Source organism: Hypanus sabinus, chromosome 9 (genome assembly GCF_030144855.1).
Source record: "Hypanus sabinus isolate sHypSab1 chromosome 9, sHypSab1.hap1, whole genome shotgun sequence".
NCBI classification, from domain to species: domain Eukaryota; kingdom Metazoa; phylum Chordata; class Chondrichthyes; order Myliobatiformes; family Dasyatidae; genus Hypanus; species Hypanus sabinus.
In genome coordinates, this window is record NC_082714.1 from 8,423,747 (window position 1) to 8,439,493 (window position 15,747).

Below are 15,747 nucleotides of genomic sequence, written 5' to 3' on the forward strand. Positions count from 1 at the left end.
CATCAGGGACGTCTTGAAAAGGCAACGTCCTAACCTGCTGAGTTCCTCCAGCACTTTGTGACTCTGACAAAGAACCAAAGTGTAAAAGAAGACAAATTTGCAAGCAGACAAACAAAGAAACCAGCCAAAGACTGAACGAATGAGTAATACTGATAATAATAATATTGCTCGCAGCTGTATCAGCTTTTACCCACTCCTAGTTGTCTCCCTTGCCAGCAGAACAGACTCACCACTTTGCCACGAGGTTACCCTGTAGCAGGTCTGGAAGGTGCTCACGTTGTTCTCAGCCCGCACGCTTAAGGAGTACGGTCCCGGAGAGGCCGGGCTGTGGCTCAGGTTGTAGTTGCGCGAGTGCTCCAGATGTACCGGCTGACACTTGTGGCCGACGATGGGGGTACAGTCCTGGGAGAGCAGCCAGCAGATCTGCAGTGGTGGGCTGCAAGGCGATTGCAAACGAGAACCGGTTATCTCACCGAAGCTCACACCCACTCCTCCTTTCACATCAGCTCTCTAACAAACAACTAGTGAAGTTAAATACAGCATTAAAGACTCCTTCCTACTAATTGATAAAACCACAGTGGTTAATAATTGGAGGAAAGGGGGAAGTTGGGCAAGTATTTCACACAGGGAGTGGTGGATACGGAGAACACTCTGCCGGGGGTGGTGGATACATTAGTATATAGAACATAGAACCACACATCACAGTATGGTGATGTTGGCCCACGATGTTATAATGACTTTTTAACCTACTCTAAGACCTTCCCAGCCACATAGCCCTCCATTTTTCTATTCTCTATGTGCCTACCTAAGAGGTTCTTAAATACCCCTAATGTATCTGCCTCTCCCACCAACTCTGGCAGGGCGTTCCATGCACCCATTTCTCTTCGTGTAAAAAATCTACCTCTGACGTCGTTCCTCCAATCACCTTAAAATTATGCCCCCTCATATTAGCCATTTTTGTCCTGGGACAAAGTCTCTAGCTGTCCACTCGATCTGTGCCTCTTATCATCTTAAAAGGGGCAATTAAAAGACTCTTAGGAAGACACAAGGATGAAAGAAAACGGAGGGCCAGGTGTTAGATTGGGCTTGGAGTAGGTTAAGGGGTTGGCAGAACATAGTGGGCTGAAGGGCCTGTACTGTGCCCTGATATTCTGCATTCTACATTTGTTATTGTCACATGTAGCGAAGTACACTGGAAAACTTTGTTTTGTATGTTGTCCATACAGATCATCTGATCACATCGGTGCATTGAGGCAGTACAAGGGAAAACAATGACAGAATGCAGGATAAAGCGTCACAGCTACAGGGAGAGTGCGGTGCAGACAGACAACAGGGTCATAACGAGTCCACCTTATTGTGCTGGGGATCTGTTCATTAGTCTCATGACAGTGGGTTAGAATTTGTCCTTCAGCCTGGTGGCAGGGCTCAACGGGGTGGGGGGGGGGGAGAGGAGAGAACGCCTGGGGTGGGGGGGGGGGTCTTTGATTATACTGGCTGATTTACTGAGACAGTGAGAATGAGATGAGGCCACAATGGAGCAATTTACACAGTTCTATTCTCTTCATTTGGATGGAGAAGTTTGCATTGAGGAAATTCAGTAGCTGCTGCCAAGGAAGGTGTGGTCTGCCCAATGAGGAGAGAAGGTCGCACAGGTGACCCCCTGGTTATGGTGTGGGGGCAGGGAGGGGCTGGTTTTGTTCCAAAGTAAACTAAACCAGGAACAGAGGACACAGCCTCAGAACAGAGGGATGTCCATTTAGACTGGAGATGAGGAGGGATTCCTTCAGCCAGAGAGTGGTGAATCTGTGGAATTCATTGCCAGAGGCAGCTGTGGAGGACAAACCCTCATGTATATTTAAGCAGATTCTTCAAGACATGAAGGAATATGGAGAGAAGGCTGAAGACTGGGGCTGAGATGGAAACGGGTCGGCCATGATGAAATAGCAGAGTAGACGAGATGGGCCAAATAGCCTAATTCTGCTCCTATATGGTCTTATGGTCTAAACGACTAACTGAATTGGTGATTTTTCGATCTCCTGAGGACTTGGCAAACTAGACCCTCCAGAGTGTCACTGCGTCCGAGGTGGCTATTGCCGGGGGGTGGTGGGGGGGGGGGGGGGGGCGTGGACACTGTGTCGAGGCCTGGTGGTGGGATAGGAGCCCATGCTTGGCTCTATTGCTCTGTGCCGATTAAAGCATCAGGCAAGATTGGAACCGTTGAGTCCGACGGTGGGAAACAAGCAGCCGCCTGCTGGTGTTTGACCCATCTCCATCTCATCTCGCTACGTCTGCCTTGGGTTCCTCCCGACCAGGTTGGAGAGCAGTTGGTCCTCTGTGGCCATCAGGGACCTGGACTGGCCTGGCTTTATTTGCCTCAGCACGGAACTGGCTCCGCAGTGGAAGACTCACTTGCAGGGACTCCACATGCTTGTGCTCCTTCTGTTCTGGTGCAACCATTTGTGTGAATTTTCCTCTATTGCACATTGGCTATGTGGCTGCTTTTGTTGTCTGTGATCATTTGTGAAATCTACTTCATTCCTTTGTTCTGCGACTGCCTGCAAGTGGATGAATCTCAAGGATGTATATGGTATACATACTTTGATAATAAAGTCCAAACTTTAAGATGTTCAAGATAACTGGCAGTGGAGGCCAATTCTCTGGATGCTTTCAAGAAAGAGTTAGATAGAGCTCTTAAAGATAGCGGAGTCATGGGATACGGGGAGAAGGCAGGAACGGGGTACTGATTGTGGATGATCAGCCATGATCATGCTGACCCGGTGATGATCAATGAGCTTCCCTGCCCCATTCTTATAAACCGTAGTGAGTACAGGGCTTGCAGTCAAGCCGAGGGAAGGGACACCTTAAACCTCCAACCTGGTCGGGAGGAACCCAAGGCAGACGTAGCGAGATGAGATGGAGATGGGTCAAACACCAGCAGGCGGCTGCTTGTTTCCCACCGTCAGACTCAACAGGTTCCAATCTTGCCTGATGCTTTAATCGGCACAGAGCAATAGAGCCAAGCATGGGCTCCCATCATGATCGGTGCTGACTCGAGGGGCTGAATGACCTACTCCTGCACCTATTGTCTATAAGATGAGGTCCCCACAGTGACATGAAACCTCATCATTGCACATGAATCAAGAAACGTGGGTTAAAAATACGTAATTCTGTGAATCAAGAAACTACAGAGAGTTGTGGACGGCTCAGGGCATCAGAGAAATCAGCCAGCCCTCCGTGGGCTGTCTACACCTCTTGCTGCCTCAATAAAGCAGTCAGAGTAATCACCCAGCCACACCAGACACTCTGCCTTCTCCCCTCGCCCAACAGGCAGGAGGTACTAAAGTCTGAAAGCTCACACCACGAGGCTCAGGCACTGTTGTAAGACAAGTAAGTGGTTCCCGAATACGATAAGTTGGACGTGATCTCATAATCGTCCGGGCCCTGCAACTTATTGTTCACCTGTACTCTACTTTATTCTGCATTCAGAATCAGATTTAATATCACCGACAAACGTCATGAAATTTCTTGTTTTATGCCATCAGTACAGCGCAATAGATAAAATATACTATAAGTCACCATAAGAAATACATAGAAAAATTAAATTAAATAAGTAGTGCAAAAAAAGTGGATGGTGGGCTGGAGGTACGTTTCGACTAAAGGAGGTTTAAGGCGTCCCTTCCCTCGGCTTGACTGCAAGCCCTGTACTCACTACGGTTTATAAGAATGGGGGCAGGGAAGCTCATTGAAACCTACCAAATATTAGAAGTCTTAAATAGAGTGGATGTGGAGAGGATGTTTCCATTACTGAGGGAGTTTACAGGCAGAGCACACAGCCTCAGAATAGAAGGCCATCCCCTAGTATAGTGATGAAGAATTTCTTTAGTCAGAAGATGGTAAGTCTGTGGAATTCATTGCCACTGACGGCTGTGGAAGACAAGTAATTGGGTATATTTAAAGCAGAGGGCGATAGGTCCTTGGGATTAGACCATAAGGTATAGGAGCTGAATTAGGCCATTTTGGCCCATCAAATCTGTTCTGTGAATTTGTAAGTTTGATTAGTAATGGCATCTAAAGTTATGGGGAGAAGGCAGGAGAATGGGGCTGAGGGGTATAATTATTGAGCCATAATGGAACAGTGGAACAGACTCGATGGGCTGAATGGCATAATTCTGCTCCTATGATGCATGTGGTGTGGGGGGACGAGCGGGAGAATGAAGCTGGCAGGGTTGCCTAACTGGGAGCTGTCAGGGTACAATGGGGCCATTTGTCATAGCCATCAAACCTAGTCTCCAACTGGTCTAATTTCAGCATAGATTGGACTTATTCTGGCATCTGTAGCCCCAAATACTGACTTGCTCAGCCTCTTACCTGCCATTAATATGCAACTGGAAATTGCGGATGTCACTTGTACGCTTGTCATCTGTGCTCTTGATCTCAATTGCCTTGATTGGATCTGGAATGAAGATTGAGTGATGTGATGTGTTACTGTAATACTACAGTCCAAAGGTTTAAAGTACATTTATTATCAGGGTAAAATATAAATAAAGGCATCTGTTAGTCTCGTGAGACCATGGATTTGTGCCTTGGAAGGTTTCCAGGGTGCAGGCCTGGGCAGGGTTGTATGGGAGACCGGCAGTTGCCCAAGCTGGGGGCCTTCCCCTCTCCACACCACCGATGTTGTCCAAGAGAAGGGCACTAGGACCCAAGCAGCTTGGCACCGGTGACATCGCAGAGCAATGTGCTGTTAAGTGCCTTGTTCAAGGACACAACACGCCACCTCAGCTGAGGCTCGAACCAGTGACCTTCAGATCACTAGACTGATGCCTTATCCACTAGGCCACGCGCCAACACATTTATCACAGTATGTATACAGTATACAACTCTGAGATTCATCCTCCCAATGGCAGCCATGAAACAAAGAAACACCATAAAATATTCAACACCCAATGCTCAAAAAAAAGAACAAATCACAACCAGCAAAAGGTGAGCAAATAACACACAGAATATTAAACTTCCAAATGCAGAGAAAGGACCTAGTGCTTTCCTAGCATATCTGACAAATAAACGCTTCTCAGGCTTCCACCGGGTACTGTTAACAAATTTAACCAACGTTTCTATGACAAAAATCTGCCATATTCATCAAGGATGATGCCTGAGCATATCTAGTCTGCTGGTATTTATACCCCTGTCATCCATCCCTCCTGATTGGTTAGTCCTCGTCCAATCAGGTTTCCGCTGTCCAGCTTTGATTACAATCAAATTTCAATTCTTACTTAGAGTGAGACCTTTGTCTTTGTTAAAATACTTTTTCTCTAATTTTATTTCAATGGCTTCCTTCAGCAGGCAGCTTCAAAAGCCATTGGCGTGGCACAGTAGTTTGGTGCCATCGAAGTCATTGGCCGATTGACTTCAACGATACAAAACTACTGTGCACACCATTGGCTTTTGGAACTGCCTGATGAAGGGAGCCATTGAAATAAAATGTCAGTTAAAATTGATATCTATACTCAGCTGGAAGCCCAAGAAGAGTTTATTTGTTTCATCTGCAGAGTCCCCGAAATGGTCCAGGAGTGACAACCACCAAGTTCAGTTCGGTTTAGTGCTCTGCCGATGCCTGCAGTCCACAGCCATAGAGACTGCTTCACGCCATCCAAGTCCCTTTACGTGGGACTTTTCATTTCCACAATCAAACTGAACTTCACAGAATTGAAAATTAACATGTCACAAGTAGATAGGGTCATAACGAGGATTTTGGCAGTTCGGCCTCATGATGCAGTCACCGCCACACTTCACGGTAGGGTTGGTGTGTGCAGTGCTTGGCTTACACAAACAGCCTTTAGTCTGATGGTCAAAAAGCTCAGTTTTGGTTTCATCAGACCATAGAACCTTCTTCCATCTGACTTCAGAGTCTCCCACATGCCTTCTGGCACACTCTGGCCGAGATTTCATGTAAGTTTTTTTTCCAAACATTGACTTTCTCTTTGCCACTTTCCCATAAAGCTGTGACTGATGAAGCACCCGGACAACAGTTGTATGTGCAGTCTCTCCCATCTCAGCCACTGAAGGTTGTAACTCCTCCAGAGCTGCATAGGTCTCCTGGTGGCCTCCCTCACTCGTCCCCTTCTAGCACGGTCACTCAGTTTTTGAGGAAGGCTTGCTCTAGGCAGTTTTACAGCTGTGTCATATTCTTTCCATTTCTTGATGATTGGCTGAACTGTTCTCCGAGGGATATTCAGTGACTTGGAAATTTTCTTGTATCCATCTCTTGGCTCATGCTTTTCAAAAACCTTTTTGAGGAGTTGCTTGGAACATTCTTTTATCTTCATGGTGCTGTTTTTGCCAGGACTCTGACTCATCAGCAGATGGACCTTCCAGATACAGGCGTATTTTTACTACAATCAATTGAAACACCTTGACTGTACACAGGTCTTCAAAACAGATCTCAATTTAACTAACTATGTGACTTTAAAGCCAATTGGCTATACCAGTGATGATTTGGTGTGTCATATTAAAGGGGGATGGGCTGAAAACTTATGAAATCAATTATTTTGTGTTTTATATCTGTAATTAATTTAGATCACTTTGTAGAGATCTATTTTCACTTTGACACAAAAGTGTCTTTTTCTGTTAATTAGTGTCAAAAAAGACAAATTAAATCCACTGTCATTCAATGTTGTAAAACAATAAAACATGAAAACTCCCAAAGGGTGGTGAATATTTTTAAAGGCACTGTAATAAAATTAAATTGCCAAATTAAATAAATAGTGCAAAAATGTAAGTTTAAAAAAGTAGAGGTAGTGTTCATGGGTTTAATGTCCTTTCAGAAATTCGATGGCAGAGGGGAAGAAACTGTTCCTGAATCATTGAGTGTGTGCCTTCAGGTTTCTGTACCTCCTTTCTCATGGTAAAAGTGAGAAAAGGACATGTCCTGGGTAATGGGGGTCCTTAGTAATGGGTGCCGCCTTTCTGAGGCATCACTTTTGAAGATGTCCTGGATACTATGGAGGCTGGTGCTCACGATGGAGCTGACTAAGTTTACAACTGTCTGCAGCTTATTTCGATCCTGTGCAGTAGCCACCAGCCCCATACCAGATGGTGATGCAGCCACTTCGCATGCTGTCCGGGCAGCCCCAGGTATCACCACGCATTCCAGCGCCAATATAGCATGTCCCAATATTTGGCAGAACACGTGACCAGCATATGACAAGCAACAAGAACAAAACAAACCCCCGTCCCCCCCCCCAGCCCTCCCCCACTCAAACCTGTGTCTGAGAACAGGGGTTCAACCTGCTTTGCTTTTGCTTCACACCATCAACGTAGCTCAATAGAGGTGCTCGGGAGACCCAACGTTACCTAGGAGGCTCAGTGTGGCACCGAAGATGCCAGTCTTCCTCCGGAAGTGGCTGAGGGACGCAAGGACATCAACGTGAGCTTGGTAAACGCCTGCCTTTGGGTAGATGTGGAACACACTTGAATCATTTGTGACAGCTCGCTCCCTGTGTGAAGTTAAAGAATAAAATCACATGTCACAGAGCACCACAGCCAGAAACAGGCCCTTTAGTCCAAGTTGAATTTTTACTTTGCCGAGTCTCATTGACCCAGACCTGGACCATGTCCCTCCAAATCTCTCTCATCCTTGCACATATCCAAAATTCTCTTAAATGTTGCAATCAAACCCACATCCACCACTTCCATTGACAGCTCATTCCACACTCACACCACCTTCGGAGTGAAGAAGGTTTCCCTTTCACCTTTCACCTTTAACCCATGACCTCTAGTTCTAATCTCACCCTACCTCAGTGGAAAAAGCCTGTTTGCATTTACCCTCTCTATACCTCACGTAATTCTGGATCATCATCATTATGTACCATGTCAAATAACGTAGACGATCGTGGTCTCATAACTGTGAATATTCTTGGCAAATTTCTCTACAGAAGTGGTTTGCCATTGCCTTTTTCTGGGCGGTGAGTTTACAAGACGGGTGACCCCAGCCATTATCAATTATCTTCAGAGATTGTCTGCCTGGTGTCAGTGGTCGCATAACCAGGATTTGTGATCTGTACTGGCTGCTCGTACGACCATCCACCTACTGCTCCCATGGCTTCACATGACCCTGATAGGGGGCTAAACCAGTGCTACACCTTACCAATGGGTGACCTGCAGGCTAGCGGAGGGAAAGAGTGCCTTACACCTCCTGTGGTATCTCCACCTCTCCCCCCCCCACCCAATACTTTCCTCCAATCATCTTAAAATGATGCTCCCTTGTATTGGCCATTTCCATTGGTATCATTATGGAAACTACAAAGATGGTGACTATTCCACCCATGCTAGTGTTGTTGAAAATGATCACCTTTCCCATTCTCGATCCTGGAGGATCCAGTGTACAGAGGCACTTTCTGAAAGGATGAAGCTTTGCACTCAACACTCCAGGATGTTGCCTGGACTACACAGCATATCTTATGAGGTAAGATTGAGTGAGCTGGGGCTTTTCCCTTTGGGGCAGAAGAGGATAGGAGGAGACTTGATAGAGATGTACAAGGTGATCAAAGTCATTGATCAAGTGACAGCCAGAGACTTATCTCCAGGGCAAAAATGGCTAATACAAATGGCATAATTTTAAAGTGATTGGAGGAAAATATAGAGGAGTGTCAGGGGTAAATTTTCACACAGCAAGTGGTGGCTGTGTGGAACATACTGCCAGTGGTGGTAGAGGCAGATACATTAGGGGTATTTAAGAGACCCTTGGATGGGCACGTGAAAGAAGGAAAAATGGAGGACTATGCAGGAGGGAAGTGTTAGATTGATTTGGAGTAGGTTACGAGGTTGGCAAAATATTGAGAACCTTAGTGCCTAGACTGTGCCCTACTGTTCTCTGTTTCTCCAGACTCAACACACAGTGCAGGGACATGGACTCACCCATCTCCAAAGCGCCAGCTGTAGCGGAACGATGCCGTGTTGAAATATCCGCTGGGGTCGTAGAGGATGAATGAGATTTTTGTTGGTGTGTTTGTGGCCAGTTCATACACATTGGTCAAAGAAGTGACACTTCTGTTCGTTTGTGTCAATGAAACTGTTCCCATTACGGAGTCTGCATCAGGAAAGGAAATTAGATCTGATATTCATCAGTCACACAAACCGATGCCGAAAAGTTCTAAAATTTTTGACCATTAACTGAGAATAAATGAATCTTTAGACAACATCCATTACTGATGCTGCTTAACCATATGACAAAAATTGTTTATAGTTCTAACAACAAAATCTGCTGGAAATACTCAACAGGTCACAAAAGGGTGCACTTGAATTCGAGGGGGACCAATATTCTTGTGGGCAGGTTTACTAGAGCTGTTGAGAGTGGTTTAAACTAATACGGCAGGGAGATGGGAACCGGTATGATAGAGCTGAGGATGAGCCAGCGGGTTTACAAGCAGATGATGGGTGTAACATGAACGTAAGGAAGGACAAGCCAATGACTGGGTACAAATGCAGACAGAGCAAGGAGTTAAATTGCACCACAGAGTCAAAATTCAGAAGGGCAAAGAATGCAGGACTGAAGGTGCTGTAGTTAAACGTACATAGTATTTGGGATAAGGTGAATGAACGCATGGTGCAATTAAGCAATAGTTGGTATGACGTTGTGGGCATCACTGAGTTGTGGCTGGGATCGTAACATCAAAAGATATACTTTGTATTGAAAGGAGAGGCAGGAAGGCATAGGAGGTGATGTGACTATGTTGGTAAGAGGTGGAGTTACATTTCTAGAAAGAGGTGAGACGGAGTCCGAGAATGTTGAATCTTTGTAGGTGGAGTTAAGAAACTGCAAGGGTAAAAATTAACATTGTGGGAATCATATATTGGCCTCCAAATAGTAGCCAAGATGTGGGGTTGAGACTGCAAAGGGAGCTGGAAAGGGCATGTAATAAGGGTAATGTTCCATTTGTAATGGGGGACTTCAATATGCAAGGGGATTGGGTAAATCAGGTTGGTGTCAGAACACCAGCGAGGGAACTTGTTGAATGCCTATGAGATGGCTTTTTAGAGCAGTTTGTCCTTAAGCCGACTTGGGGAAAGGCCGTCTTAGACTGGATGTTGTGAAATAACCCAGATCTTATTAGTCAGCTTAATTGAAAGGAACCCTTAGAAAAATGTGATCATATTATGACTGAATTTATACTACAATTTGTGAGGGAGGAGCATGTCACATGTATCAGTATCACGATGGAGTAAAGGGAATTACTGAGGCACGAAGAGGAGCTTGCCCAGCTGGACTGGCGGGGGATACTGGCAGGGATGACGGTAGAGTAGAGGTGGCTGAAGTTTCTGAGAATATTTCACAAGGCACTGGATAGATATGTCCCACAGAAGAAGGAATTCTCAAATGACAGGGGTAGGCATCCGTGGTTGACAAGGGAAGTTAAAGACTGCATTAAAGCCAAAGAAAGGGAATATAAGGTAGCAAAAACGAGTGAGAAGCTGGATGATTGGGAAGTTTTTAAAATCCAAACAAAGGCAACTAAAAACTCTATAAGAAGGAAAAAGATGAAAAAATGAAGGCAAACTACAAATAATACAAAGCAGGATACCAAAGTTTTTTTCAGTTATATAAAGAGTAAGAGGAAAGTGAAAGTTGATATTGGACCACAGGAAAATAACATTGGTGAGGTAGTAATGGGGGACAAAGAAATGGCAGATGAAGGTAATGGGTACGTTGCATCATTCTTCACTGTGGAAGACACTAGCAGTGTACCAGAGGTCCGGGAGTGTCAGGGAGCAGGAGTGAGTGCCATTGCTATTACAAAGGAAAAGTGCTAGGCAAACGCAAAGGTCTTAAGGTGGATAAGACACCTGGACCTGATGGACTACATCCCAGAGTCCTGAGAGAGGTTGCTGAAGAGATAATGGATGCATTGGACATGATCTTTCAAGAATCACTTGTTTCTGGTATGGTCCCGGAGGACTGGATTGCAAATGTCACTTCACTCTAAGAGGGAAGGAAGACAAAAGAAAGGAAATTAAAGGCCAGTTAGCCTAACTTCAGTGCTTGGGAAAGTGTTGGAGTTTATTATTAAGGATAAAGTTTCAAGGTACTTGGAGACTAATGTTAAAATAAGTCAAAATCAGCATGGATTCTGTAAAGGGAAATCTTGCCTGGCAAATCTGTTGGAGTTCTTTGAGGAAATAACCAGCAGGGTGTTCAAAGGAGAGGCAGTGGATGTCATTTGCTTGGATTTCAAAAGGTGCCACACATGAAGCTGCTTAACAAGATAAAATCCTACAGCGTTATAGGAAAGATACTGGCAAGGATAGAGGAATGTTGAGTCTTCATAAGACAATTGTCAGGCAGTGCTTGGAGTATCGTCAACAGTTTTGGGCCCCATGTCTCAGAAAGGATGTGTTGTCATTGGAGAGAGTCCAGAGGAGGTTCACGAGGATAATTATGGGAATGAAGGGGTTAACATATGAGGAGCATTTGGCAACTTTGGGCCTGTACTCTCTGGAATTTAGAAGAATGTGCGGGGGGGGGGGGGGGGGGGGGGGGGGATCTCATTGAAACCTACCGAACGTTGAAAGGGTGAGATAGGGTGGATGTGGAGAGGATGTTTCCTATGGTGGGGGTATCCAGGACTAGAGGGCACAGCCTCAAAATTGAGGGGTGACCTTTCAGAACAGAGGTAAAGAGGGAGGTTGGTTAGCCAGAGAGTAGTGAATCTGTGGAATGCTCTGTCACAGACTGCAGTATAGGCCAAGTCCCGGTGTATATCTAAAGCAGAGGTTGATAGTTTCCTGATCGGTCAGGGCATCAAAGGACATGGCAAGAAGATAGGTGTATGGGGTTGAGTCTGGTGTATCTGGGATCGTCCATGATGGAATGGTGGAGCAGACTCAATGGGGTGAATGGCCTAATTCTGCTCCTATGTCTCGTGGTCTTATTTGGCCTAGTCTAATCATAGGACAATGTACAATGACTTTTTAACCGACGTCTTTGGACTTGTGGGAGGAAACCCAAGATGTTACGGGGGGGGGGGGGGGGGGGGGGGGGAGATCATACAAACTCCTGACAGGATTTAAAGACTGAACTGGGACGCCCGAGCTTTAGTTGCGTGGCGTTACGCTAACCACTGCGCCACATGCACATCGAAACAGACAGCGAACCATTTTAACGAACCACCAACACACCCGATTGTGTGCTGGGGGCAGCCCCAAGCGTCGCCACACATTCGGGCGACAAAGAAGTTTGCTCACAACGCCCAGCAGAAAAAATTTCACACACACAACACACAACAAAAGAACAGCGGAACAATGGAGTAACGCACACAAAATGCTGGAGGGACTCAGCAGGTCAGGCAGCGTCTATGGAGAGGAATAAACAGTCGACGTTTCGGGTCGAGGCCCTTCATCAGGACAAAGGTCTTGACCCGAAACATCGACTATTTATTTATTCATCTCCATAGACGCTGCCTGACCTGCTGAGTTCCTCCAGCATTTTGTGTGCGTTGCTCTGGATTTCCAGCATTTACTAATCGGTTCAGGGTAAAAGTTGTTAGGCTCGGTGCTGTAGGCAGCGGGGGCGTTTGGACTGCCTGGGACACACATCGGGGGCGGGTCAGGTCTTCCCCTCCTCACCTGCCACACGCAGGACTGTAACCCCGCGGGCAAGCGGCGGACACCTCCAACACTCGGCTCGGCTCACCCAGGCGCGGAGTCGGTAGAAGCCCGGAGCCCGGCTGCGCACGACCAGGGCGCTGTCCAGCTCTCCCTCCGAGCGGCGCACGACGGACAGCGGCCTCGGCACGTCCCAGTGGAAGGCGAGGAAGCGGGGAACGAGTTGCGCCCCAGCCCTGTGTATCAGCCGGGCCTCCACCAAGCCCTCGGCACCTGTGGTGATGGGACTGTCGGTGCTCAGAACCAAGTTATAGAGCGAAGAACCTCCTGCAAAAACGGCACGGGGAGAATGTGGGTCAAATAACGAATATAATGACTACAAAAGCGCTCGGCGCGAACTAAACCGCAGCTATTAAAATCAAATTGCAAACGGGAAGAGATGGCACTGCTCGGGTTTCCGCTGAAGCAAGGGAACATTTCCTGAGTGTTGAGCACAAAGTGCTGGAAGAATTCACGGACGCGACTGGCCGAAGCGCCTGCTTCTGTGCCGTTTATCTCTACGATTGGTTCAGGAATACCCCGTACAACAGGTCGACCTTTCGGGTCGAGACCCTTCACCACACCTTGCGTCTCATCTAATCACCTGCCAGCTTTCCCTTTTATTCTGGCTTCCGCCCCCTTCCTTTCTAGTCCCGATGAAGTGTCTCGGTCCGAAACGGCGCCTGTTTCTTTCCCTCTACAGACTCCGAGTTCCTCCAGCGTTTCGGGCGCAGTGCTCAAGTTTTCTAACATCTCGGGCTAGGGAACATTTCCCCTCGGCTGCGGTTGAGGTCGCCTCCTCCGTCCCAAGGACAAGCCGAGCTGTTAATAAATCACACGGCGAGTTGATATCTGTCGGTGCGGGTCCACCTTCGCTCCTCACCTGCCGGTAGAGCGGCGTTCAACAGGAACACGAGCGAGACGACGTTCATGGTTCCCGACCTGAAAGCTTCCAGCTCCGGACTGAGCTTTCCCCAGTGCCAGCCCAACATCAACCAGCCTTTGTACTTCCTATGAGTCAAGATCCATCTGCCAACCCTCGCCACCCTGTGCCGAACCGAAAAGGGAAGCAATCCTGCCCCGTTCCCTCTCTATGTTATATCAGGCAGCGCAACGTCGCAGCTGATAGAGGCGTTGTCCCTCAGCGTCCTAACCTCAGGGGTGTCGGTATTGGGTTATCATTGTCACATATATAGAGTGAGAAAGTTCTCTTCAATCCTGTTTCTACAGATCAAATCATTCCGTGCGCATTGAGGTAATGCAATAAATATTCAAAGTAAAACTATTATCAGAGTATGAAAATGCTACTCTGTACTACCCGAAATTCATTTTCTTGCAGGCGTTCACAATAGGACAAAGAAACACAATGGAACCAATGAAAAGCTACACACAAAGTCGGGCATATCATAACCAATGTGCAATTACAACAAAGGATGGATAGGTAAGTAAATAATATTGAGCTGTGAGATACCGACAAGGGAAAAGAATAGCAGAGTGCAGATTTAAAGTGTTACAGTTACAGAGAAAGTGCAGTGCAGGCTGACGGACATCTTCTACCCTGCTGATTTAAAAAGTGTCAGTGGGTTATTTGGGTCGGGTAAGGTATTTTCCCAAGGAGTTGTCTATTGGTGGATCTTCAGGCGGCTGCAGAAGCTGGTCAAGTATCTGGAACGCATAGAAACCTCTGAATCCTGCCCCGTTCACCACTTGCTCATCGTGACGGGACTTAACCTGGGCTGTTCCGATGGATTCTCTTAAAGGAGAGCACCTATTTTTAGCTATGATTAACCAACCTACTAAACCACACCAAAGGGATGTGGGGGCAAAGTGGAGCACTCTCAGAACCCACAAGGTCACAAGGGGAACATGTAAACTCCTGATGAAGGGTTTCGGTCGGAGACATCACCCGTTCATTCCCCTCCATAGATGCTGCCTGACCTGCTGTGCTTCTCTTGTACAAACGTTTGTATTTGATGTGTGTCACTCTGGATTTCCAGCACCTGCAGAATCTCTTCTGTTTGTCATTAGTATTGAAAAAAGATCTGGAAATATCAATAATCTGACTGTGTATGAATGGCCTGATTCCTTACAGTGTCAATATCTTGGGCCGAGATCCTTCATCAGGACGAAGGGTTTCTGACTGAAAGGCCAACAGTTTATTCCCCTCCTTAGATGCTGCCCGACCTGCTGAGTTTGTGTGTGTGTGATGCAAACCCCATCTGACAGCGTTGGAGGTCAGGACTGAATCCGGATCTCTGGCAGCCTTGTCACTGTACTGTGCATTGGATCAGGCTGGAAGGGTCAAACTCGGAGTCTGCTTGCTCCTGTCCTAGAGAGAGATAATAAGGCAGCCCCAATACCCCAGCAACACTATCCTCACGAGGTCAGGCCTCTTCAACTCTGGCATTCCCACCACCAGGTTTCAAAGTAAATTTATTATTAAGGTACATATATGTTGCCTGAAACTTACTTTTTTGCAGGAATTCACAGTAGAACAGAGACGTATAATAGAATCAATGAAAAATTATACAGAAATGAAGACTGAAATTCAATCAGATTTTCAATCTCCCACCTATATGCTGATTTGTCACCACCTTTGATTTGGCCACAGCTCCCCTCCTTCTCCTCCAATCCATCACACAAGCCTTTGACATCTCTACTGGACCATTCTTGACTGCCCTCCCGTTTCAGATATTGCGGGAGCTCGAGTTTGTACATTTCTGTGTCTCCTAACACCTTCACCCATCATGACTGACATTAGAACTCTCCTCTCATATTTAAAACCCTCATCCTCTGATCTAAATCTCACCCTGTTCCTTTATCCCTGTGACCACCTCCAGACCTACAACACTCCCAGTCCTCTGCATACGTCTTGGTCCTGTCCGAATAGAATCACCTACTAACTACAGCCACACCTTTAGCTAACTGGGCTCTAAACTCTGGAACTCACTCCCTTTTAGGAATATAAGACAAGGGGCAGAATTAGTCAAATTGGCCCATCAGGTCCACCCTGCCATTCCATCGTATCTGATTTATTTTCCCTCCCGATCCCATTACCCTGCATTCTCCCCATAACCTTTGACATCCTTCCTAGTCAGGAACCTATCA

The 15,747-nt window shown here is 46.6% G+C and overlaps 1 protein-coding gene across 1 annotated transcript in view; it reads right to left on the reverse strand.

The window, feature by feature from the left end:
- Window positions 1-13,691, reverse strand: part of tmem130 (transmembrane protein 130) — a 28,399-nt gene extending 14,708 nt beyond the window's left edge. Inside the window, exons 1-6 of the mRNA XM_059978625.1 lie at window positions 13,523-13,691; window positions 12,622-12,927; window positions 8,917-9,088; window positions 7,354-7,496; window positions 4,369-4,453; window positions 231-436 (exon numbers count right to left, since the gene is read on the reverse strand). Of these exons, the coding sequence (XP_059834608.1) occupies window positions 231-436; window positions 4,369-4,453; window positions 7,354-7,496; window positions 8,917-9,088; window positions 12,622-12,927; window positions 13,523-13,631 (1,021 nt within the window). The 5' untranslated portion in view covers window positions 13,632-13,691. The remainder of the gene's footprint in view (window positions 1-230; window positions 437-4,368; window positions 4,454-7,353; window positions 7,497-8,916; window positions 9,089-12,621; window positions 12,928-13,522) is intronic.
- Between the last annotated feature and the right edge of the window lie 2,056 nt (window positions 13,692-15,747).